This window comes from Peromyscus maniculatus, chromosome 4 (genome assembly GCF_049852395.1).
Source record: "Peromyscus maniculatus bairdii isolate BWxNUB_F1_BW_parent chromosome 4, HU_Pman_BW_mat_3.1, whole genome shotgun sequence".
In the NCBI taxonomy this organism is placed as follows: Eukaryota; Metazoa; Chordata; class Mammalia; order Rodentia; family Cricetidae; genus Peromyscus; species Peromyscus maniculatus.
This window is the reverse complement of record NC_134855.1, coordinates 10,047,337-10,072,722: the sequence shown is the minus strand read 5'-3', so window position 1 is coordinate 10,072,722 and position 25,386 is coordinate 10,047,337. Positions and strand designations below refer to the sequence as shown.

At 50.0% G+C, this 25,386-nt stretch overlaps 3 protein-coding genes across 12 annotated transcripts in view; 2 read left to right on the top strand and 1 right to left on the bottom strand.

Moving 5' to 3' along the window:
* On the top strand, positions 1–15,078 carry Phyhd1 (phytanoyl-CoA dioxygenase domain containing 1). 7 transcript variants are annotated; one of them, XM_006983413.4, is made up of 11 exons: positions 1–159; positions 3,037–3,195; positions 6,940–7,015; positions 7,167–7,214; positions 9,019–9,074; positions 9,392–9,454; positions 10,046–10,067; positions 13,270–13,398; positions 13,490–13,600; positions 14,471–14,600; positions 14,699–15,078. In XM_006983413.4, the coding sequence occupies exons 1-11, from the start codon at positions 127–129 to the stop codon at positions 14,742–14,744; spliced, it is 873 nt and encodes a 290-aa protein (XP_006983475.2). In that variant the 5' UTR covers positions 1–126; the 3' UTR covers positions 14,745–15,078. The 7 variants fall into 7 exon arrangements, with proteins under 7 accessions (XP_006983475.2, XP_042130912.2, XP_015857442.2 ...); XM_042274978.2 differs by having other exon boundaries at positions 14,678–15,078; XM_016001956.3 differs by having other exon boundaries at positions 13,255–13,398.
* A 3,005-nt stretch (positions 15,079–18,083) lies between these two features.
* On the bottom strand, positions 18,084–19,867 carry Dolk (dolichol kinase). The gene has a single exon (XM_006983415.4). The coding sequence runs from the start codon at positions 19,844–19,846 to the stop codon at positions 18,236–18,238; it is 1,611 nt and encodes a 536-aa protein (XP_006983477.1). The 5' UTR covers positions 19,847–19,867; the 3' UTR covers positions 18,084–18,235.
* Positions 19,868–20,160: 293 nt separating this feature from the next.
* The window catches only part of Nup188 (nucleoporin 188), a 59,244-nt gene continuing 54,018 nt past the window's right edge, over positions 20,161–25,386 (top strand). The window contains exon 1 of one of the 4 annotated variants that reach the window (XM_076568998.1): positions 20,161–20,282. In XM_076568998.1, coding sequence (XP_076425113.1) covers positions 20,251–20,282 — 32 coding nt within the window. In that variant the 5' untranslated portion in view covers positions 20,161–20,250. The remainder of the gene's footprint in view (positions 20,283–25,386) is intronic. The other 3 variants (XM_076568999.1, XM_006983416.4, XM_042274961.2) reach the window with 3 other exon arrangements.

The window sequence follows — 25,386 nt, the reverse complement described above, 5'->3', positions numbered from 1 at the left end:
CTGGGTCTGTGGGTTGGGCTATTATCTGAGTGGGTAAGGGTTAGGCCCTTCTCTCTCCCCTCCGGAACTTTCTCCTCTCCAGCCCTGGAGTCAGCAACCTGAGCCAGCAGTGTCCTGCAGTTCCCCATGGCCTGCCTGAGTCCCTCACAACTCAAGAAGGTAGGGGCCTGTGGCTGGGAGAGTCAGAGAAGGAGGTACAGGCCTCTAGTGACCCTTGGATTTAACCTGCCCCTGACATTTCACAAAGGAGAGAAGTTTCTCTGGGCATGAGCCTGTGTACATAGCCTGAGGTGGACAGACCACAGACCCCCACCCCCCACCCCCAGGGCGGGTATGGTGGGGATTGGGGATAGGAGGCAGAGGAGCCAGAATTCAGATCAGCCAATCCAGCCAGCCCCAGGGGCCTGTTGAGGAAGGCGGAGAAACTAGACGGGACAGGCCAGTCACATGATGGAAACCTCCCATATGGGGTTAGGAGCTGGAGTACACACACTTCGGAATAGCCGCCATGAATTCATGTGCCATGTGCCAAGACTGCTAGTGTTCTAGATGTTTCAAAGTCCCTCCTGGAGCTACAGATGTGTTGCTTAGTAGTTGAGTGCTTGCTGGGGGCCCTGATAGATTGCAGCACGCGCGCGCGTGCGCGCGCGCACACACACACACACACCCTAGTCTCTCACGCCTGCCACTGTTGTTCCAGTTCTCAAGCTGTGGTTGAGTACTCACTGGAAGTCAGTCCTTTTTCCTGTCTCACAGTGTATCCAGGACAGAGCCCCTTGTTGGGTCCAGCACCCCCCTGGCCCCCAAACAAGGCCTCTCTGTGTAGTCCTGGCTTTCCTGGAACTCGCTCTGTAGACCAGGCTGGCCTTGAACTCAGATCCACCTGCTGCGCCTCCCTGCCCAGTCACCTTTGCTTTCGGACTCCTAGTTTTTATTTTTTATTTATTTATTTATTTATTTTTTTTTTTTTTTTTTTTTTGGTTTTTCGAGACAGGGTTTCTCTGTGTAGCTTTGCGCCTTTCCTGGAGCTCACTTGGTAGCCCAGGCTGGCCTCGAACTCACAGAGATCCGCCTGCCTCTGCCTCCCGAGTGCTGGGATTAAAGGCGTGCGCCACCAACGCCCGGCTTATTTTTTTATTTTATTTTATTTTATTTTTTGGTTTTTCGAGACAGGGTTTCTCTGTGTAGCTTTGCGCCTTTCCTGGGACTCACTTGGTAGCCCAGGCTGGCCTCAAACTCACAGAGATCCTCCTGGCTCTGCCTCCCGAGTGCTGGGATTAAAGGCGTGCGCCACCACCGCCCGGTTCGGACTCCTAGTTTTGTCTTCGTTTTCAATCCTGGAAGCCAGGGCCGTGTCTTCGCTGGGTAAGCGGTCTGTCTGAGCCCTGAAGATGCTCTTCCTCACCTTATCTCTCAGTCCCAAGATAAAAGCCTTGGGGCTACGTCAGAATAAGCCTTCTGTGTTCACCCCGCGGGCTTCCCACTGCACTCAGGAGAAAGCCCAGCTCCTCCTCTGACACAGCCCTGCAGCCTTCCCTTCCTGCTCCTCCAGCCCTCCCCTCACCCTGTGCCCCATTCCTTCCCAGTTTCTCATGTTCTTCCGGTACCCTAGTCTCTGTCTGCAGTGCTCCTTTGTGTCTCTTTGGTTCCCAACACTCTGTGCTTTCTTTTAGACTTCCTCAGAGCTGCCCTTTGACCCTTCACCTCATTAGCTGCTCTGCCTTTCATTCTCAAAGCCCACCCTTCTCTCCCTGTACTCAGCATGGTGTGGGATGGTGTGTTTGCCTGAGGGTTAGGGACGTGTGGGTCTCCGTCACTGGACTGTGAATGGTGTGAGGGTGGCTAGTTCGTTACCATGCGTCTGTCTCCTAAAACTGTCTCAAACACACTCATGCTTAGTCAAGATTGGAATAGCCAGACGTGGTGGTGCACATCTGTAATGCCAGCATTCAGGAGGATGACGCAGGAGGATCTTGAGTTTGAGGCCTCCCTGGGCTGCACAAAGAGACCCTGTCTGTAGTGGTATTTGCTCCACCCATGACCTTGGGCTATAGGGTCCAGAAGGAGGTGGTGCTTCTTGCCTTCATATGTGTGACCCCTTAAAAGGAAAGGGAGGAGGTCACATCCTTCCTTCTTTCTGGCGTGATTGGATGGCCAGGTGCATTCCAGACAGAACAGAGGATGACTTCAGCTGTTTACTTGGTTCTGTATTCGTGAATTATTTTCTCAATTTATATCTTAATAAATCCCTGTTACCCATTAAATAGACTCACGTGGATGGATCTTAAGTGTCGCCCAATGTGGGGCCACATAGGAAGGCAAGAAGCACTACCTCCTTTGGGCTGTATAGCCCAAAGTCATGGTCATGGGTGGAGGAAATACCACTACACCTGTCTTCAAACAAACAAACATAAAAGGGGCCGGGCTAGAGAGGTGAGTCAGTGGTTAAGAGCACTTGTGTAAGGACCACAGTTTGAATCTCAGCACCTACTTAAGCTGCACACGCCTATAAGCCTACCTTCTGGGTGGGGACAGGATTACTGGGCTTACAGGCCCCAAGTCCAGTGAAGAAAACGGAAGCCCAGGTTCAAGGAGAGCGCCTGCCTCAGGAATAGAGAAAGTGGTAGAGAACACCTAATGTCTTCTTCCGGTGTCCCTGCACATGCATAAATGTGTACACGTGCAAGCACACACACACACACACACACACACACACACACACACACACACACACACACACGGTTCTGTACTCACACTGACACATTTACACATAAATAAATAAGCAAAAAAGGACTTATATATTTCCACATGTCCCAAACCCACTGGAGGCCAAGAGCAAAGACAAGCTCCTCTTCCCTTTCCTCTCAAAGATCCAAGCAGCCATACTGACTGTTCCTCACTGAGTACCAGACACCCATGTCCAGGCTAGGGGACAGAGCAGCAGCAGGACACTCGATCTTGGTTCAGGTTTGTGCTCAAACAGGGATCAAATGAGTGGGTGAGGACAGAGAATCCTGCAGCTTGTTTCTGCTGCAGTTTCAGGAGGATGGCTTTCTGCTGTTGGAAGGATTCTTGACAGCAGATGAGTGTGAGGCCATGCAACAGAGGATTGGGGAGATTGTGGCTGAGATGGATGTCCCTCTGCACTGCCGGACGGAGTTTTCCACCCAGGAAGATGAGCAGCTTCGAACTCAGGTAGGTCCCTGGGTCGATGAGGATGGGCATCAGGTTTTTGATGAGAGCTCAGTACCCTCCTGAGGCGGGCAGCCTGGATGGGAGGACCCCAGGCCACAGGTTTCTTCTGATAAGGGATCAGACCTCAGCCAGCTGCATGCCAGGCACCAGGCTAAGGAGCTGTGCTGTATCACTGTTCACTGAATTTATACGGTGGGTATTGCTCTCACTTGGCTTTTCCCTGGGTAATACTGTGCTCCAGCTGCACAGTTTGTAACTGACAGAGCCAGGACTTGAATCCAGCTCTCTGATATCAAGAGGTGCTGGGCTTTGACCTGCTGGGGTTTCTCAAGTTCTCTGGTCACAAAGAACCTTCTGTGACCAAAGTGAGCCCTGAGATTCTGACGGGCCACTCTGGGGTGAGTCATCCCCCAGCCAGACTAGGAAGGCCAGTTGCTTCCTCAGACTGAACACAGTGACCGGATAGGTGGTTCTTCCAGCCAGTTCCTTTAACCCCTCTTAGTCTGGATATCTGAGTGGTCCAGGCAACAGGGCTCACTCATACTGATACCAGTGAGCTTCTGCCATCTGGTGGTCATAAACAGAATTAGAGCAGCCAGAAGCTGCCTTCCCTAGGAGAGGGAAGTGTAAAGTCTTATTTTTAAATCTTAGGAAAAAATTTAAAAAATGTTAGGGGGGGAGAGAGAGAGAGAGAGGGAGGGAGGGAGGGAGAGGGAGAGAGGGAGAGAGGGAGAGAGGGAGAGAGATAGATAGATAGATAGAGAGAGAGAGAGAGAGAGAGAGAGAGAGAGAGAGCTGGGCATGGTGGCACATGCCTTCATGCCTTTCGTTCCAGCACCCAGGAGGCAGAGACAGGTGGGTCTCCGTGAGTTCAAGGCCAGCCTGGTCTACAAAACGGAGTTCCAGGACAGTCAGGGTTACACAGAGAAACCCTGTCTCAAAAAACAACAAAGCAAAACAACAAGAAAGGAAAAAAAAGAAAGGGTGCTGTGGTCTCTGGATACCTTTTTACTTCATGTGTGTGGGTTTGGCTTGCACGCATGGTTGCGTGCCATGTGTGCGGTGTGGGAGGAGTCTAGAGGTGTCAAATCCCCTGAGACTAGAATTACAGAACGTTGTGAGCCACCATGTAGGTGCTGGGAATTGATCCAGGGTTCTTGGGAAGAGCAGCCAGTTTTCTTCATCACTGATCCATCTTTCTCCTCCTAAGAAGCCATACAGTTTCAGCAAAGCTGTGCATTTTAACTTTGCTCTTTTCCCTGGTGACACAGCTACAGTGCTGGGGGGAGGCAGGGGAATGGCACCTCCCGTAGGAGGAGAAACAAAGAGGTGTACCAAGGGGCATGTTGCCAGCATTTTTCAGATAGAATGTTTGTTTTGTTGTTGTTGGGTTTTGTTCGTTTGTTTGAGTTTAGTTAGTTGGTTGATTTTCAACACAGGGTTTCTCTGTGTAGCCCTGGTTGTCCTAGAACTTGCTTGGTAGACCAGGCTGGTCTCGAACTCACAGAGATCCGCCTGCCTCTGCCTCCTGAGCGCTGGGATTAAAGGTGTGCGCCACAGGCGCCCTGCTTTGCTTGTTTGTTTTGAGATAGGGTCTTTCTCTATAGTCTTGTCTGTTCTGGCTGTCCTCACAGAGATCTGCCTGTGCAACCATTCTGTCACTCAGGACTCCATAGGTCATATAAGATATTAGACATATAAAATAGGCTCAACCACCTGCTGATTTGAGTTTTCTTAGCAAGTTTAAGGCTAGGTAAAGTGACAGTGACTTCTTGTGGCTGTGACAAAACCTGGCAATCAGAAGGAGTTTGGATCTATTGGTCTCGCTGTTCAGATGGTTCAGTTCATGGTCACTTGACCTTGTGGCAGGGAGGTCATGATGGTGCAGAGCTGCTCACCTCACGGCAACTGGGAAACAGAGAGTACAGAGGAAGGATCTGTGTCAAGATGTACCCGGCCTCATTAGGGTTTCTATTGCTGTGAGGAGACACCATGACCATGGCAACTCCCCCCCTCCCCCCAGACAGGGTTTCTCTGTGTAGCCCTGGCTGTCCTGGGTCTCACTCTATAGACTAGTCTGGCCTCTGCCTCCTGAGTGCTGGGATTAAAGGCGTGCACCACCACTACTGCCCAGCTGACCATGGCAACTCTTAGCCCGCTCCTACAGTGACACACTTCTTCCAGAAGGTGTGGCCCAGATTAAAGGTGTGCCCTCCAGGGAACTGGAGAGATGGCTCAGAGGTTAAGAGCACTGGCTGCTCTTCCAGAGGTTCCTGAGTTCAATTCCCGGCAACCACATGGTGGCTCACAGCCATCAATAATGAGACTTAGTGCCCTCTTCTGATGTGCAGGCAGAACACTGTATACATAAAAATAAATAAAATAAATATTTGAAAAAAAAAAGTGAGCCCTCCAGCCTTAAGGCCTGGATTAAAGGTGTGTGTCAGGCTGGAGAGATGGCTCAGCGGTTAAGAGCACTGACTGCTCTTCCAGAGGTCCTGAGTTCAATTCCCAGCACCCACATGGTGGCTCACAACCATCTGTAATGAGATCTGGCACCCTCTTCTGTATATATAATAAACAAATAAATCTTTAAAAAAAAAAAAAAGGTGTGTGTCATCCAGCCTCCTCCAAGACCACAGTTTCTCCAACAAGGCCACACGTCCTAATAGTGCCACAGAGTGCCCTTGCATCAAAGCCTCACCCCAGTGACACATTTCCTCCAACAATGCCCAAACTCCTTAGAGCCCACCCAGCCATGAGCTTGTCAGTGAACTAATACAGTGGCCAAGTCAGTGCCCTTCCTCTCCAGCGATGCCACAGCTGGGACCAAGACTCCAACACAGGAGCCCATTTTGGAGGACCATTTTGTTACATACACTGTAAGAACTGATGCTGAGTGGTGGTGGCACTCTGGAGGCAGATGCAGGTAGATCCCTGAGTTTGAGGTCAGCCTGGCCTACAGAGTGAGTTCCAGGACAGGCAGGACCGCACACAGAGAAACCCTGCTTATGTTATGCCCAGATCTCAGGGACCCCCAAAAGGCCACCATGGAAACCAAATCCTGCATGTCACAGAAGCTGTGTCTGGGCCCCTAAACTTGTCATGGCAGCAGTGTGGTCAAGTGGTTTTGGGGCCCCTCCACACTCAGATGTAATAGAGGCATTTTTAAAAAATTTTTTTAGGGCTAGGCAAGATGGCTCAGTCCATAAGCTGCTTGCCAAACAAGGTGAGGGCTGTGTTCAGACCCCAAGGCCTACATAAAAAAGTTGGGGTGCACACTAGTCCCAGTGCTGGCGAGGTGGAGACAGGTGGATCTTTAAAGCTTGCTGGCCAGCTAGCCTAGCCAGCCTACTTGGGTTACTCCAGGCAGATGAAGACAAGGCAGATGGCTTTGAAAGAATGGTATCTAAAGTTGTCTTCTGATCCCCATACCTGTACATATATATATATAAAGCTTTTTGGTGTATAAGATTTTCAACATATGTGAATTTATCTGGTCAAAGCTCCATGGTGGATTAAGGGACATTTGTAATAAGAGATGTACAGGAAATCTCAATTTGTAGCTTCAGGCACTTGGAGTTTTAATCCATTGTCTATACCTCAATGGTCATGTTCCAGGTGCCTGGAGGGGAGCATCTGTAGCCCTGTGGGGGTGGGCCACTCCTGAACCCACTCCTGTCTTTGTCATGTCCAGCTCTGTCCCCAGCCTTTCTCTAGGCCCTCGTATGTTCCCCTCCACAGGGCAACACAGACTACTTCTTGAGCAGCGGTGACAAAGTTCGATTCTTCTTTGAGAAAGGCGTTTTCAACAAGAAAGGTTTGGAGTGGGGCTCTGGAGACCTGAGGGTTGGATGTTGTGGGGCTGGACGAGGGCAGCTACTTCCTGGGGCTGGGAGGAAGCTCAGACCAGCTACCTGAGGGAAGCTGGACTCCAGGTCTTCTGCCTTTGTCTGTCTTTTGTACCACAGGAAATTTCTTGGTCCCTCCAGAGAAATCTATCAACAAAATCGGCCATGGTGAGCAGAAGATTGGGAGTCCAGAAAAGGAATTAGGGCATCTGAGACCTAAAGCGTTTGAGACAAGATCAAAGCCCACCATAAGATGGTAGTAGACCCCAGGGCAGTGGTGGCGCACACCTTTGATCCCAGCACTCAGGAGGCAGAGGCAGGCGGATCTCTGTGAGTCTGAGGCTAGCCTGGTCTACAGAGTGAGTTCGTGGACAGCCAGGGCTGCACAGAGAAACCCTGTCTGGACCCCCACCCGACCTCAGAAGATGGTAGTTGGCTGTATGGCACTCTCCTCAGCCTGAATCCTCTACACCCTCTGATGCTGATCCCTTGGTACTTCCACCCCAGCACTGGGAAAGGGCTCCATTTGTGGGGCCCCCAAGATGGCCAGTTCAGCCTCCTCCACTCGCTACCGCCTGGGCTGGGGTGATCCTTAGGGCTGGGGGTGATCCCTGGGGATGGGGGCTCTAGCTCCAGCAGCTTCCTGGAGTTTCCTTATGGGACACCTGATGTGACACCCCAGTCCTTATTCTAAGACCTCCAAGTCAAATGTGCAAACCCTTACTTTTTTTTCAGGATGACACATGACAACTGGGTTTTAGACTTTTTTTGTTTGTTTTGTTTTTTCTTTTTTTAAAGATTTATTTATTTATTATGTATAATAATACATACAGCATGTATGTCTGCAGGCCAGAAGAGGGCACCAGATCTCATTAAAGATGGTTGTGAGCCACCATGTGGTTGCTGGGAACTGAACTCAGGACCTCTGGAAGAGCAGACAGCGCTCTTAACCTCTGAGCCATCTCTCCAGCCCATTGTTTTGTTTTTCAATACAGGTTTTCTCTGTGTAGCTTTGGTGCCTGTCCTGAAACTCACTCTGTAGCCCAGGCTGGCCTCGAACTCACAGAGATCTGCTTGGCTCTGTCTCCCAAGTGCTGGGATTAAAGGCGTGCACCACCACCTGGCATTTTTTGACTTTTTTTTTTTTTTTTGGTTTTTCGAGACAGGGTTTCTCTGTGTAGCTTTGCACCTTTCCTGGAACTCACTCTGTAGACCAAGCTGGTCTCGAACTCACAGAGATCCACCTGGCTCTGCCTCCCAAGTGCTCGGATTAAAGGCGTGCGCCACCATTGCCCAGCCCATTTTTAGACTTTTTAATTAAACATTTACTTATTTATATACTCTTTCTGTGTGTGGGGGGGCTCACTGAACCCTACAGCATCTCTGGAGGACACAGCTGGTCTTCTCACTCCCATTTTATGGAGGAGGAGACTGAGGCTTGCAGGAGAGGCCTGTCATGTGAGCTCACACCGAGCAAGTGGCATTACTGAGATTGCTACCAAGAGACAGGCCTCTGTGAGTACTTTTCACGCTATGAGATGTGAGGAGGTTTCCAGGTGGCCAGAGGGTCATGAATAAGGTCACAGGCAGACTGGGGGCATGGCTTGGTTGGTAGAGTGCTTGCCTAGTCCACATGAAGCCCAGGGTTTGATCCGTAGCACTGTGTAAGCCAGGTGTGGTGGCCTGTGCCTTGGATGGCAGCACACTCAAGTGGAGGCAGGAGGATGGGAAGGTCATCCTCAGGTACACAGCAAGTCCAGGCCATCCTGGGACTTGGATGTTACTAAAGCAAAATCAAACATAAGGCCCTGGGCCGAGTAGGGTCAAGGTGTCTGCAGCCCTCTACTTAGTTATAAACAAGCATAATGTTTAGAATAGGTCTGAATCTGGTGTCCACCGTGTGGGAGGGCTACACAGGGGCCCAGGCTAGCCCATAAAGGCTAGCCCATGAACCCTGTCTTCTGACCCATAGCTTTGCATGCTCATGACCCTGTCTTCAGGAGCGTGACACATTCTCCCAAGGTGCAGGTGAGTGGGGGATGGAGGTGAGGGTGGGAGGGTGTGAAGGACAGATATGTGTGTATGAGCAGGTGGGCAGTGTGTATGTGTGTATGAGCAGGCAGACAGTGTGTATGCATGTGTGAGCAGGCCAGCAGTGTGTATGTATGTGTGAGGAGGCAGACAGTGTGTATACATGTATGAGAAGGCCGGCAGTGTGTATGCATGTATGAGCAGGCAGACAGTGTGTATGTATGTATGAGCAGGCCGGCAGGGTGTATGTATGTGTGAGCAGGCCGGCAGGGTGTGTGTATGAACAGAATGGCAGTGTGGCTTTCATCTTCCAGGCTTTGGTCAGAAGTCTGGGCCTCCAGCTGCCAGTGGTGGTGCAGAGCATGTATATCTTTAAGGTGAGCTCTGCAGCCTCCCCACACCTCAGTTTACCCTCTGTAAGACAACAGACTGTTCATCCACAGCATCATCTTACTCTAGGCCTAGAACCACCGCTGGAACTGTGGTTAGGTTGCTGGGAGGGCATGTGGAGCCAGCCTCAGGCTAAGGTACTTGGCAGCGCATAGATGCTCAGTTAAAACCTGTTAGAAGGAAGGAAGTGTTCCTTGTTCTATTGAATGCTCTGCTCTCAGCTCTCATGGGCCATTGCTACATTCTCTAAGAAGCTGTCTAAATCCCCTGGGAAAAAGAGTCCCCTCACCCCCCCCCCACACGCACCCCCCACCCCCCCCCACGGGTTCAGCCTCAGGCCTGTGGAAGCCTGTTCTAGCCATCCCATCCATCACTGGTTCTGTTTTGCGATCTTGTGGGGTGGGTACAAACTGCCTCAGTGTAGACCTCAAACTCCTGGTGGGTGGGGTGGCTTCTCTTTGCATACAGTAGGTGCTCAGTAGATGGGTGCTGATGCAGGGTTGCAGGACCTACAGGACTCAGGCCAAGCCCCTCGCTGCTCTCCTCCGTCCTCACCAGCTCCTTGTCCTCTCTTGCAGCAACCTCACTTTGGCGGCGAAGGTGAGTAGAGACTGGGCTGCTGCGGGAGCCAGCAAAGGCCTCAGGTTGGAGATGGGACAGCAGTGGCCATTGGGTGTGTGAAGGGAGGGAAAGCGCTTTCTGCAGTGTCCGGAATGGGCAAGAACCTGGGCCAGGGCAGCCAGCCACCTTCCATCCCTGCTTAGAGCAGTCGGCTGCAGAGGGGTCCCTACAGCCCTTGATGGACGGGTCCCTACAGCCCTTGATGGACGGGTCCCTACAGCCCTTGATGGAGGGGTCCTTACAGCCCTTGATGGACGGGTCCCTACAGCCCTTGATGGACGGGTCCCTACAGCCCTTGGTACAGTGGTCCCGATCCCAACAGCCAACTTAGCTGGTTGAGATCAGAACCCTTGGGCCTCTTCCCTGAGACTTTTTTTTTTTTTTTTTTTTTTTTTTTTTTTTTTTTTTTTTTTTTTTTGCCAAAGACTAGCTTTGGCAGAGGTTCAGGTCCCAAAGAAGAGGCATGGAGTAGATGGCAGGAGAGAGAGAAGGAGACAGATATGATTTGAGGGTGAATTGGGATAGCTGCCAGCAGTGTTTATTGAAAAAGGAATACACCTTTTATACTCTGGAGTTGCACATAGGATTGAATGGAAGAAAGGGGGCGTGTGAGCTGGGGTGTGGCTTGAGATGGGGGGGTGTTGAGGAATCTGGCATTGACCTTGACAGTAGGCATCACAAGTTCATAATGGAAGGGCCACAAGTTCCTCTAGCCAGAGATAAGGAGAAGGACTGCTTTAGCAAGCAGGAACTTTCCTCAAGGCCCAGAGGGAATGGAGGCCCTTATCCAAACGCCTGATCTTGGGAAAAGGACTTCTGGGGACCAGACACTATACTTAAGACCAATTTTCATTCCTTAAGGGGAGAATCACTGAGCTATTCCCTAATTGTGCCGCTTTGTGTCTTAGTCTTACTCTATGGGCCTGTTCCCCTCATACACTCCCAAAAGGGAAGGTCCTGATGTCTTACTCTTCCCATTAACCTTACCATTCTGATTTCTCTACGTTTATTAACTGAACGCTTGTCTTTACTGGCCTCAGGCTCTGGATCTGGATTGCAGGCATTTCCTCCTTGGGATCAGGTGTGCCTAGAAAACCTCTAAGTTTCTCCATCTTGGTGTAGTTAGGAGGGCACAATGGGATCCCCGGTAGCAGGGATTTTTTTTCCAAAGAATTATTTTATTTAAAGAGGCTGCTATTTTATACATTTTCATCCTTTACCAAAGCCTGCACAAAATTTCCCAAAGGGAAAGCCATTAATAGAATCATTAAAAATGAAAATTAAAAGGTGCTGGAGAGCCAGGCGGTGGTGGCGTACGCCTTTAATCCCAGCGCTCGGGAGGCAGAGACAGGCGGATCTCTGTGAGTTCGAGGCCAGCCTGGGCTACCAAGTGAGTTCCAGGAAAAGGTGCAAAGCTACACAGAGAAAACCCTGTCTCGAAAAACAAAAACAAAAACAAACAAAGAAAAAAAGTTCCTTTTTTTAAATTTATATATATGGGCGTTTTGTCTGTGAACCACATGTGTGTGGTGCCTGTGAAGGCCAGAATAGGGTGTTGCATCTTCTGAAATTGGAGTCACAGAGCTGTCTCTCTAGCTCACAAATCTGTATTTTTTTTTATTTCATGTGTACTCATGTGTTGCCTGTATGTATGTCTGTGAGGAGGTGTCAGATCCCCTGAAACTGGAGTTACAGACAGTTATGAAATGGCATGTGGGTGCTGGGAATTGAACCGGGGACCTCTGGAAGACTGCCAGTGCTCTCAACCTACAAATCTGTATTTTTTGATAACCCTGCTCCCCTGACTCGTTCAGTTTGGGGACTCCATGGTGGGTGGTGGCCTTCTGTTCACCTCTGCTACCAAGGGAGACTGCCCCGTTCCCCTGCAGCGCTCTCCTCGCATGAGCCATGAGCCCGTCCGACTCCTGGTGACCAGCCCCCTCCTCCCGCATCACTCCTCCCACCTCCCTGTCCCTGCTCTGCCCAAGGCCAGCACATCCAGCTACCTTGGCCATTTTTTTCCCCTCAAAGACCCTGAAGCCCCCCTGACTGGACACACTCCTGGATAACATTGGGGATTTCAAAGCCCCTCTCAAAGTGGGGTGCTTAGAAGGCAGTTGCCTAGGAAGAATGAAGTTGAGATTGGCACCCGTAACTTGTTACTGTATACTAAGCTCCTCTGCCCACTGGCATCTCCACCCTGGGTGTGCCTGGCTGCCATCAACACAGGGAGGCTTTAAAAAGTGGGTGCAAATGGGCTGGGGTTGTGTCTCCCCACTAGTAACACAGGAAACTAGTGCTGAGACACAATCCTGGAATTCCAGCTACTCGGGAGAACTGAGTTGCTAGCCTCAGCAACTTCCTGAGATCCTGTCTCAAAACCAAAGCGAAAAGAGGGCCAGGGCGATAAGTCAGTGGGGGAACACTGGCCTAGTATGCAAATGTGGGTGCGACCTGGGTCTGGTGGCACAAGCCTGTAGTCCCCGTACTCTGGAGACAGGATTATGAGTTCCAGGCTGCACAGCTGGGCCCTGTCACGGAACACAACAAAGAAGTGCAGTGGCTTGGCCATTCAGTTAGTGTCCTGCTCTGCTCATACCTCTAGCTTATGCTGCTGGTGGGCCATTTGGTAGTTCGAATCTGCTTGCCCCTGGTTAAAATGATGGCTTCAGGGATGTGGCTGGGATTAAACAGCAGGTACTTTTTAGCATTACAAGGTTGGGCCTTGTGCTAAGCAATTTCTTAAAAGATTTATATATTTATATATTTTCTATATATGAGTGCTCTGTCTGCATACTCGAAGAGGGTATTGGATCCCATTTTAGATGGTTGTGAGCTACTATGTAAGTGCTGAGAATTGAACTCAGGTCCTCTAGAAGAACAGCCAGTGCTCTTAACCTCTGAGCCATCTCTCCAGCCATCTCTCCTGTACTAGGCACTTTTAATAAGTCATTTTAGAGACACCTCTAGCAGGCCTTTGAGGTGGTTGTAGTTGGAACCACTTTAGAGATGGAAACGTTTGGGGATGCACTCTCTGGCCCGAGCTTGTAGGTCAGGCAGTGGTGAGTCTCTTCACTGGTGACAGGTTGGCCCTGGGAAGATTATGGAATGAGAACCTGGCCAGGTGAGGCGAGGCCTGGCCAAGGTCTTTGTACCTCACCCCCAGGTGGGTCTATTACAGTGTCCCCTCACCAAGATGCTACCTTTCTGTACACGGAGCCCTTGGGCCGCGTGCTGGGCGTGTGGATTGCGATTGAAGATGCCTTGCTGGAGAACGGTTGCCTCTGGTTCATCCCTGGCTCCCATACCAGTGAGGACCCTGTCTGTCCCTGCCCAGCCTACCCCACGGAGAGGGACACGGGAGAGGAGAGGCTAACGGCTGGCTCCATGTTGGCCCACAGGTGGAGTGTCGAGAAGAATGATCAGAGCCCCCGAGGGCTCTGCCACTAGCTTCCTTGGGTCAGAGCCAGCCTGGGATAACAAGCTCTTTGTGCCTCTGCCAGTGCGGAGAGGTAGGTGGGATGCAGAGCACAGCGAGGCAGGTGGCCATGCCTAGAGGTCTGTGTTTGCCCCACGCCTGGCATCCAAAAGGCTCCGTGGTGCCTGCCCCCTGAGGGCCATGGAATTGCAGAATGGGAGGTGGAGTCCTGGTCCTGGGTGTGGATGTGAGCAAGGGGTCTGCTCCCATCAGGCTTTGGAGGTCAGGCTGCAACCCAGACCCTGCTTAGGGGCTATTTCTTGGAGTGGATGATTGAATCTCAGCCTCCATTTTCCCAAGTGGCCAGCAATGACTGCAGGATGTTTACAGGGAGTCTGTGAGGTGCACAGGTGCTCAGTGGATGTCGCAGGAGCCCCCTGCTTTTCCCATGGAAAGGGAATACTGGGTTCCAAGTCAGTGTCACCAGGTCCCAGCTGACTGATTCCCTCACCCAGGGAAGGGATGTCCTTATTATTATTATTATTATTATTATTATTATTATTTTTTTTTCCGAGACAGGGTTTCTCTGTCTAGCTCTGGCTGTCCTGAAACTTGCTTTGTAGACCAGGCTGGCCTCAAACTCACTGAGATCCACCTGCCTTTGCCTCCCAAATACTGGATTAAAGGTGTGTATCACCATGCCTGGCTTCGGGGAGGCCCTTCTTAAGGCTTCCCGAGGCAGGTCAAAGTGGAGATTTGATCCCAGGCGAACCTCTGTCTAATGGTGTGGCCTCATCCTGGAGCAGGCATGAAAGCCTGAGCTTCTAAAGATAGGAACAGAGAGGGTGGTGGAGACTTCACCCTTTGATGGAGGAGGGCTGTGTTCTCCCACTGCCTCGGGAAGAGGAAGGCTGTGCTGTGGGGCTGGTGGTGACTTGCTGGTGACGGGGTGGTATCCTTCAAGGGGGTCTGGTCCTGATCCACGGAGAAGTGGTACATAAGAGTGAACAGAACCTCTCCGACCGCTCGCGCCAGGCCTATACTTTCCACCTCATGGAGGCCGCTGCTGGCACTGTCTGGAGCCCAGAGAATTGGTAGGTAGCAGGGTTGGTGCGTGCCTCAGAGAACCTCCTGAGAAGACCCTCCACACTAGACACAGTGATCCCTTAAGGCCACCTCTTGCTCTCTGCAGGCTCCAGCCCACAACTGAGCTGCCCTTTCCACCACTCTACATATAAAGGCCCTGGCAGGACTGGGCTGGTCCCCTACAGGGAGAAACTGTCAACACCAGGGCCTCTGGCTGCAACCCAAGGGCACATCTTCCTGTTTGGCTTTCTGATGGTGTCTATGACCCTTGGTCCAGCAGACAGGGAGCCAAGAAGCGAAGTGACAGGGCAGCAGCCCAGGCTGAGTAAAGGGCTTCTTCCAAAATGTTGTCTCACTGCCACCTTTCTGTCCTAAACCAGCCTCTGAAGTGGCCTCTCAGCAGTGAAATGATTCTGGTTGAATTTCAGTTTTCTCTCGAGTGGAAATTACTGTGTAAAGCACTGAATAAAAATGATTTGAAATACATTTTATGTGTATGGGCGTTTTGTGTGTATGTCTGTCTGTACAGCATTTGAGTACAGTGCCTGGGAAGGCCAGAGGCGTTGGATCCCCTAGAACTGGAGATGCAGATGGTTGTGTGATGTCATGTGTCTGCTGGGAATTGAACCCCTGTTTGCAAGAGCAGCCAATGTTCTTAGCTGCTGAGCCATCTCTCCAGTCCTCACAAAATGACTTTTGAACATAGCTTCTCCATCCATTCTTCTTTCACTAGCAGCCCTGCAGAAAGCCATCAAGGGCACCCCACCCTGCCTGGTGTGGTTACACGCAATAATACTGAGCAATATTTAGCGGGCACTCACTGTGCACGGGCTTTATCTCAAGTCCTTACAAGGAGGCAGGGGAGGTGGGGGGGGGGGTTCTTATCTGTGTTATGGACCCAGGACTTGACCAGGAAAGGGCAAGTGACCTGCCCAAGTTACACAAATGCTTAGCTATCTTGTTCCCTCCAGGCCTGAGTGTCTAACCTGGAAAGTAGAGACTCCTGGGGCTAGGAACCCAGTCTCAGATCTTGATAGCTCTGTGCCTGGGGCCAGTTTGCTCTAGGGTCCCAGGCCAGGTCCTTCCTCTCTCAGGGCCTCTTCATTCCTTCCTGTGTAACGGGTCTGCAGGGCCTGCAGGGCCACTCCTGTGGGTATGCTCAGCAGCACCTTCTAGAACAACTACTAGACCCCAACCCTGCTTAGCTGGAGACTGGCCAGATACCGCAAACAGAAAGGAGTTAGCTATTGCAACCACAGATTTTTTTTTCCTTTTTTTTTTCAGAGCTGAGGACCGCACCCAGGGCCTTGCACTTGCTAGGCAAGCGCTCTACCACTGAGCTAAATCCCCAACCCCTTTTTTCCTTTTTTAAAAGCAAAAAACTTCCTTTTGATTTCAGCTATAGTATATTTGCACAAGGCCCTGGGCTCCGTCCCATGGCACACACACAGATTTTTTTTTTTTTTTTTTGAGACTGTTTCTTTGTGTGCCCTTGGTTGTCCTGGATCTCTATAGCCCAGGCTGGCCTCGAACTCACAGAGATCTGCCTGCCTCTGCCTCCTGAGTGCTGGGATTAAAGGTGTGCACCGCCATGCCCAGCTTAAAGACTAACTTGCTTTTTATGTGTATAAGTGTTTTGCCTGCATGTATGCCTGTGCATCACATGTGTGCATGGTGTCTAGAAGAGGGTGTCCATGCCCCTGGAGGGCCAGGAGGTTGTTAGCTGCCATCTGGGTTTTGGGAACTGTGTCTTAGCAGCTGGCCATCTCTCCATCTGAACATGGGACCAGTGCTTTTATCCAGTGAGCTATCTTGGCGACCTTTTAAAAGAAGTAGTTTGAGCAGGGTGTCATAGTGCAGGCCTTTGATCCTAGAGGAGAGACAGACTCCAACTCTAGCCTATTAGCAAAATTCAGGCCAGCAAAAGCTATGTGAGACTCTATCTCAAATATATATATATTTGAGATATATATATATATATATATATATATATATATATATATATATTTGAGATAGACTTATATATATATATATTTGAGATAGACTTATATATATATATATTTGAGATAGAATTATATATATATATATTTGAGATAGAATTTCATGTAGCCCAAGATGACCCTGAACTTATTTTGTAGCTCAAGATAACCTTAAACTTGTGATCCTCCAGCTTCTGCCCCTGAACGACAGGGTTATAAGCTTGCCTCCCTCCCTGTTTAAGAGAGGCCCAGCACAGTTCTACGTCCTCATTCACTGAGTCACCTGCCTGGCCTTGGCAGCCACACTGTAGCCAGGTCTAGCCCTCTACCTACTGGAGAGCCCAGAAGAAAGACCAGCCAGCCAGGAAGTTGGTGAGCAAGCTGGCGCCCTTTCTCCAACATGGGGCCACCTCCTTTGACACAGAGAGGGGAGAGAGTGAAGAAGGGGTGGTTGGCCCTGGAGGAACAGCCCAGTGCTCTGAGGGAAAGGGCTTGGCAGTGACTGCCAGGAAGAGACTTCAGCTCTCTAGAGCTCCAGTCCCAGCTTCTGGCCTTGGGAATCCTCCATTATCCTCTCACTGATGGCAACTGTTCATTTGTTTAGGCAATAGCTACCAAGTTCTTGCCACAGGGTCAGGCTCTGTGCACACTCTGGGAAACATGGAGACTCAGGCGTGGAACTAGACAGCCTGTGTGAATTCTCCAGGAACTTGCCAGCCTCTATGGATCTGGACTCTGCACCAGAATACAGGTTTTTCCTAGTCCAAGTAGGAGACATTGCATGCATTCAGCTCTTTGCCTCTTGGGTTTTCCTGAATGAAGCCAGGAGATGAAAGGTCACTCCTGCTTCCATGTATGACCTATCTTCCTCCTATTTTGCCTGGCTTTTTTTCTAAGACAAGTTTACTCTTGGGTAATAGTGACACTTTCCTGTACTGATTTCTGGTCATAGGTGGTCCACAGGCTGAATACTTAAAAGAAAATTAGTAGTAGTGTCTGTGTATGTGACATCTGTGAGGCATACATGAGCTAGCACACACCTGCGGAGGTCAGAGGACAATCCTGGAAGTCATTTCCCCCCTTCCACCTTTATGTGGGTTCTGGGGACTGATCTCAGGTCCTCAGCCTTGTGTGGCAAGCACTTTTACCCACTGAGCCATCTCGCTGGCCCCCAGGCCAAATACTCTGGATCCCTCACACCTCTCAATAAAGCCTTCTAGTATCCAGTGAGGGTCAGGCTGTCATTATTCCCATCTTACAGATAGAAGAATTGAGGCTCTGACTCACCTAAGGCCATACAGTTAAACTGTATAGCCAAGGATTCTGATCAGATTTATTTGACACCAGACACCTAAGCATTAGGCTTTCTGTTCTGCTGCCCCCAAGGTCCACTCCAACCATGCCCTACCCAGACTACAAGATGGGGGTTCTGCAGCATATTCAATTTCCCTGAATTGGTGTATGCCCTTAAGTATTTTTGTTTTCTAATTATCAGCAAAAATAAAACCAAGAGAGCTTTGCTTGTTTATTTTAAGTCTGAATCAATTGAAAAAACCAAATCTGCTTTTCACCCCTGGGTTCTTGGTGTCCAAGTTGCTAGCTGCTGTGGGGACCGTTCATTCTTTCTCCCTATTTCCCTGCTTTCATCATCACAGCTGCTACTACTAGGCCATCAGCAATATCAGTAGGTAAAGAGGCAAAAGGAGATTGTCTATCTGAGTAGTGTATGCTTCCAGGAGGGACACAGTGCTGATGGATCCCAAAATCCAAGCATAACTGTAGTTCAGGTCTACTCCACTGTCAAAGATTAAGATCAGAGCTACAGAGATGATTTGTGCAAATATAGATGTCATAGTCCCCTCAAATGTTTTCTTAGTTCCTGGCCAGCGGATCTCTCCCATGGTGCTGCCAAATATGGAGGCCACAGTATCACCCACACCCACAGCCAGGACCCCAGCATAGGGGACCAGGGCTCTCGCTCCTCCCAGGTTGTCCTTCTGTATACAGGGTCTGGGAATCAGCCAAATGGGAAGAGACATGCCCAGAAGCAGGTAGATGTGTGTTAGGATAAGGGGTCCACTGTCTCGTTCATCCAGGAAGAGGGACAGAAGGCTCCTCAGAGTGTGACCCAAGGGCTTGATTCGGAAATAGCGCACATACTCCAGGAAGATGAAGACTGCCAGACATACAGTGGCAGCCACATATAGCAGTGGCCGGTCAAAGATGATACCTGGGATGTAAGTGGCTACCACAATGAAGTGGAAGTATTTTCTTGTAATGGTAGGAGCCTTGTGCTTCTTGGACTCAGAAGATGACCGCTTGGCATTCTGGTACAGCACCACCATGCAGGCCACGGTGGCCAGCAAAGACCAATAGGCTAGGAGGTAGATTCGAGTTTCTGTGTAGAAGAGGAACTGAAGAAGCCAGAGCAGGGGGTTCCTACGAATGAGCCAGTGCAGCCAGGGCAGAACCACACCGAGGCCTAGCACACAGGTCATGAGGTGGAAGAAGATGGAAGAAGCCCACGTGCCTGAGTCCATGAAGACAAAGAGGGTGCTGAAGAAGACACCCATGAGCACCATCCCAACCACCACCACCAACAGGAAGAAGTCCACTGGGTCCCCTTGGCTCTCAGTCAGAGAGCGCTTGATGAGTTGGTTGAGGACGAAGCTAATGCCACCCAATACCAGCAGTGCTTCCCCAGGAGTGAAGCATCGGGGCAGCAGGTACAGCAGGATCATGTTGAGATAAACGAATATCAGCAGGACTTCCAGGACCTCGATCACCTCGCCCACACTGAGGGAGTGCTTCATAATATAAATGATAATGCCTCCGGCCAAACCCGAGATGGCACAAGTATTGGTGGGCACCGGGCGAGTGATGCCCAGTGCCAACACCGAGGAGAAGAGGGCCACGGCCATGCCAGTGGCTGCCACCACAACGCCGAAGCGCTCGAAGTAGGGGTTCCCCGCAGTCTGGCAGCGCTCCTTCATGACTAACCCGAGCAAAGGCATGACCATGGAAGCCGGCAGGAGGCCACTGTTCGCGGACATTCGGAACTGGAAAACGGCATTCCCCTGCTGGAGCAGCCGGTCCCACTTGTACTGGACGTAGAAGGCCTGCACTGCGAGGGCCACGGCGCACCAGGAGTATCGGTCCCACACCACAGCGTGGATGCTCAGCACCACCGCGAAGACCACGGCCGCCTCCGCCAGCACCGACCCGCTCAGCGGAAACCCAGACTCCGGGGCTGAGGGAGGGCACTGTCGGGTCATGTCTCTAGGCCTGGGGCTCTAGGGGCAGCTGGGTGACAAGGGACGCCTTGGCCTCTGGGGCCCTCAACCAGCCAAGCAGAGTGCAGCCCCTTGACCCAGCCAGCAACCTTCTCCAGCTTCCAAAAGGGTGCTCCGCCACGGGCCACTCTGAGGCCTGCCAGCCGGCGCCCAGTCACCCTCCACCGCTTCCAACCTACGGTGTAGCAGACGTCTGCACGCTTCACCTCTCACAGGCTCCACCGCCTCCACCGCGGACGCCTCTCAGCCCTGGGCAGCGCCATCTTGACCGTCCCATCCTGGGCCCGCCCCCGCCGTCACGTGACGGGCGGCCCCGCCCCTTCCCGGACGGTGCGGGGTCACGTGGGCCCGGCGTACGGGGGCGGGGCTGGGGCGCGCGCGCGAAGATGGCGGCTGCCGCCGGTGGGCCGTGTGTGAGGTGCGGAGCGGGGCGCGGCGGCGGGGGTGGCCGTGAGGCGCCGGGTGGGAGCAGGGCGGGAGTCGGAAGCGGGATTCAGCGGCAGTGGCGGAAGCGAGCCCAGGCTGGGTGGACGGACACCCGCCGGGGAGGCGGTTAAGCCCAAACCGTCCCCGCTCGCGGGGCTGAGGACACTTCTGGAGCGGGCCGGCCACTCTCCCTTCCCTTTCCGCGGTCCCTGTGCCTCCCGTCTCCCCACGCTTCCGCCACCGTGCTCCTTGGAGGCACTGCGCGACGTTTCGGGGTCGCCTGGAAGACACCCCCTACCGGGCCCCGCCGGAGCGTCCCCGTGCGCTGCCCCGCCTCGGGTGTGCACTGCCCACACCGCGGAGTCGCGCCCCGCGGGCGTCCTTAGTTCCCGCCTTCTTTTATTTTTGGCTGATGCCGGTATTGATTCAAGCAGCAGACATCAGACATGCCTTCATCATCCTCCAGGCCATTCCGGGTGTTGTTGCAGACTTCGGACACAAGATGAATTATTACAAAACAAACACACGATTCTCACTTAAGGAGTGCTTTTTTTTTTTTTTTTTTTTTTTTAGGCAAGGTCTCTTGTACCCCGGCTGGCCTTGAACGCCTATCGTCTTGGCTTTGCCTTAGTGCGGAAATTACGGACATGAATGACAAGACTTGCTTGTCTTTAAAGAGCGCTTACTAGCGCCAGACCCTGGGAAAGTGCCTTGCAAGGCGTTATCTCATTCATTTCTCACAACTAGGAGCGAGGCGCCTCCTGTTACACATGACTCAGAAGTCCAATTCATACATAGATAGCCCCCTCCTCTGCCTTTCTTGATGATCCCCATGAAGGCGTCAGACAAAAACCATAACCAAACCTCTGTGCTCATTACATCTTCCATATTATATACAATACTCCCCACTCCTAAACCTTAACATACCTGCCACCTGGAATTGATTCTGCTAACTTTATTTGGCTTTGTTTCCTGCTGGACCCTTAAACAGGCAGACAGACATGTCAGTGTCTCACACATTGCCTGTCCTTCTCTAGGTCAGCCGCTTCACCTTCCAGTAGTAAAATTTCCTTTGGAGTTTCTTGTGATCCTGGTGAGGGCCTGCTTGGTTTCCTTCCCTCTGCTGTTTCATGCTAGACCTTGTATCCACAGATACGGATACATACTTGTGTGAAACTTTAAAAAATGAATTTTTCAAAAGGGAAGGAAAATTTTGGCTTGCCAGCAGGCTTTCATCATGTTGAGGAGCTTACCAAACCCATCCTCGAGGCTGGACTTTGACTGATCCTAGGGTTTTTATCTTATTTTTATTTTGAGGTCTAATGGGTCAAACCCAGGGCCTCAGGAATGCTAGGCAAGCACTCTGCTATTGAGCTGCAACCTGGGGATGCCCAGCAGAGGATTCTAGGCACTGCCTTGGTCTGTTAGGAGAGTGATATTTAGCACTGGAAAGCGTGCTCCCTAGTAGTTGGGAATAGTGGTCTCTTTGAAGACCTGAGATCTGGACCAAGAAAAGTCCATCCTGTTCCTTTTGTCTATTGCTTTGTTGACCTTAGACACCTCTGCGTTTCAAGCTCCTGCTTTTCCAAATGGAATCTTTAATCTTTGTGTGTGCAGGTGTGTGTATGTGGAGGCTGCTGGGTGTCTTTCTTAGATCTCCATTTCTGGAGCTTGCTGATTCAGTCTGGCAAGCCATCTTAGAGTCAGCTTTCCTGGTCTCCCTTCTCCCAAGCATTGGGATTACTGGTGGGCTGTCACACCTGCCTAGTTTTTTTGTAAGTGCTGTGGATCTGAATCCGGTCTTCACGTCAGGTGCTTTATTTGAGCCATCTCAGTCCTGTGTTGTTTTCTGGAGGCTTATTGAAGTAACTGTGAAGCCTAGTGTTGTATGTGTGGCCTAGGCTGGTCTGGCACTGCAGCCCTCCTGCCTGAGCCTTTCTGCTGTGTGTCGCAGGTGTGTGCATAGGAGTCAGCACTGGTGAGTGACACTAGAATGATGCTCTTTTCACACTCAGAATCTTGTGAAAGTCACTCAGCGTTGTCAGGAAGTTGGTTTGAATATTGGCACTTTGAGGTCTCGGTGTTTGTGGACGTCTGAGTGGTGCGGGTGTGTGAACAAAGGGCAGCCACTCTGAAAGGCTGCTGCTGTTGCTGGGCCCAGTGTGCTGATACACACATTTAATCCCAGCAGAGGCAGGCTGGTCTCTGAGTTCCAGAGCCGACAGAGCTATGCAGTAAAAAGCCTGTCTCAAACATGTTAAAGGCTGGGGCTAGAGAGATGGCTAAGAGGTTAAGAGCACTGGCTTCTCTTCCAGAGGACCTGAGTTCAATTCCCAGCAACCATCTATAATGATGAGCTCTGGTGCCCTCTTCTGGCCTGCAGGCAAAACATTATACATAATTTTAAGAAAAAAAATCTTTTTTTTTTTTTTTTTTTTTTAAGTTAAAAGCTATTGCTCCTAAGCTTTTAACTTAAAAAAAAAAAGTCTTCATTTACAAGAGAACTGTGAAGCTCTATGGAGTCGGGTAGACAGTAACTGCATTGATTTCTATGTAGAATGTAACTTTCTCAAAAGGACTGTTTCATTAGAGTAATTTGGCTAGCTCACCATTCTCCAGATACACTCTGATTATTCTTTTCTATCCAAAAGTTTTCTTTGAAAACTTTTTTTCTTGAACATTTTATTATTGTTTCTTAGGTCTATGAGTGTTTTGCCTGCGTATGTCTGTCTGTGCATCACTTTTGTGTAGTGCCCTGGAACTGGAATTACAGAGGATTGTGAGTCACCTTGTGGTACTGGGAATTGAACCTGGGTTCTAAGAGCAACCAAGTGCAGCCTAAGTTTATGTGCACCAGGTGTGTTAATGCCCACAGAGGCAGACATTGATTCATCTAGAACTGGAATTACGGCCAGTTGTTGCTGAGCCAAATATAACTGGACTTTCTTTGGACTGCCAGCTCCTGAATAGTGACATGACACTTTTTATTAGTTATGAAAGCTTGGTCTTAGTTTAGGTTTCTTCCCAACTAGCTCTTAAAACTTAAATTAACCCCCCCTTTTTTAAAAAAGAAAAAATAAAGGATTTATCTTTATTCAGCACATTTCTCTTGGCTTCTTAAACGTTGATCTCTGCTTCTGACTTCAGATGACCTTATCTGAGTGTCCCTGCATTCTAATTTATTTATTTATTTATCTATGCATTTTATTATTATGTATACAGTTGCCTGTGTGTCAGGAGAGGGCACCAGATCTCATTATAGATGGTTGTGAGCCACCATGTGGTTGCTGGGAATTGAACTCAGGATTTCTGGAAGAGCAGCCAGTGCTCTTAACCTCTGAGCCATCTCTCCAGCCCATAACCCGTTTATATTAATCTACATTCTGTCATGTGGCTCATTACCTCTCCTCAGTACCAGATGTCTGACTTCCTCTCTTATCTGGCTGGCCAATCTCCCGTACCACCAATTCTTCTCCAGAGTTCCTATCTCTCTCCTGAAGTCCTGCCTATCTTCTCCTGTCTAGCTGTTGGCCATCTAGCATTTTATTAAACCAACCAGAAGGTGCCTTAGGCAGGTGAGGAAGGACAGAGACACATCTTTCCAGTGTACAAAAAGATCATCCCACCAGGTCATGGGCTGCTTGATGTGGGTGCTGGGAACTAAAGCCAGGTCCTCTGCAAGAGCAGTGATTGTTCTTAACTAAGCCATCTCTCCCGCTCTCATTTATTTACTTTTTTATTATAGTGTGTGCACACCATGGTGTGTGAGTGCAGGTCAGAGGACAGCTCTGGAATTCAGGTCTCCAGGCTTGTGTGGCAAGTATTTGTGCCCACTGAGCCATCTCTCCTGGCTGGTCCTCTGACTCTTAGAAATAAGATTCTATGTTGTCTCCTAGAGCTTTAGATTAATGGGCTATATGTTTATTTATTTTTACATTCACTTATTTACTGTGTACATGTGGGTGTCTGCTTAGGAGTGCATGTGGAGGACAGGGGACAACTTGTTGAAATCTGTTTCCTCCTTCTACCACGTGGAAGGGTCTTGGGGATTCAATTCATGAGGCTTAGTGATAGGCACCTTTACCCACTGAGCCGTCTTGTTGGCCCATCAATGTATTCAAAACAAAACAAACTCACTGTGTGCGTGCGCTCACAGGAGGGAGCATGAATATGGTACCATGGCAGGTAGTCAGAGGACACTTGCTAGTCAGTCCTCTTCTACTGTAGGGTCTAGGGGTGAGCACAGGTCATAACGCTTTCGCAGCAAGAGCTGTACCACCTTGCCAGTCCAGTCAGTACATTTTTTAAATCTTATCTGTGAAGCTAGATACTTGCTTTCAGTGACTTAGTTTCTCCCCTGTACACTTAGTTCCTGTAGGATATAGGTAGAAGTCCGTTTAGACTGCATATCCAAGCTGTAATATAATAAAGTCATGAGGACTCTGTAACCAAGGTTTATCATGTCTTATCCAGTCTCAGCTGTTCCCATGTGGAAGGATCAACATACATATCACCTGTCCTGTTGTCTTTTGGCTTCCTCCCTCATGTCTGTAGCCAGGAACCTCAGGAGGTCTTCCCCAGTCAAAACTTATCTTTATTAATTTTGAAGGAATCCATAGCTTTTCATTTCCTGTGGAAACAAAGGCATAACCTCTCCCCTAAAGCAACATGTTTTTTGACTTCCATTTTAAAGTTAAGACATCCCGAAAGTACATAGGCTGGTTTAATTCAGCAATCCCTTTCACAGTCCACTGTCTCTCAGCAGGTATTTTTTCTTCATTAGCATTTAAAAATTCAAAATCAACAAAGCACTATACAGGATCCAGACACCCTCTGTATTTCCTATCTTTATGTGGCTTTTTAATTTTTTTTACATTACTTTACTCATTCTTTAAGGACTTTATTTTTTAAACTTTATTTATTTTTATTTTATGTACATTGGTGTTTTGTATACATGTTTGTCTGTGTAAGGATGCCAGATCCCCTGGAACCTGAGTCACAGACAGTTGTGAGCTGCCATGTGCGTGTTGGGAATCGAACCTGGGTCCTCTGGATGAGCAGCCAGTGTGCCTGAGATGTTATTATTTTTAAACTTT

Bases quoted from the DNA above. Each gene is read 5' to 3' on its own strand.
- Phyhd1 (XM_042274977.2), top strand. From the start codon at position 127: ATGGCCTGCCTGAGTCCCTCACAACTCAAGAAG. The intron at 7,016-7,166 runs GTTTGGAGTGGG...TTTGTACCACAG, and splicing joins AGGCGTTTTCAACAAGAAAG to GAAATTTCTTGGTCCCTCCA. The intron at 13,601-14,470 runs GTAGGTGGGATG...GTATCCTTCAAG, and splicing joins GCCTCTGCCAGTGCGGAGAG to GGGGTCTGGTCCTGATCCAC.
- Dolk (XM_006983415.4), bottom strand. From the start codon at position 19,846: ATGACCCGACAGTGCCCTCCCTCAGCCCCGGAGTCTGGGTTTCCGCTG.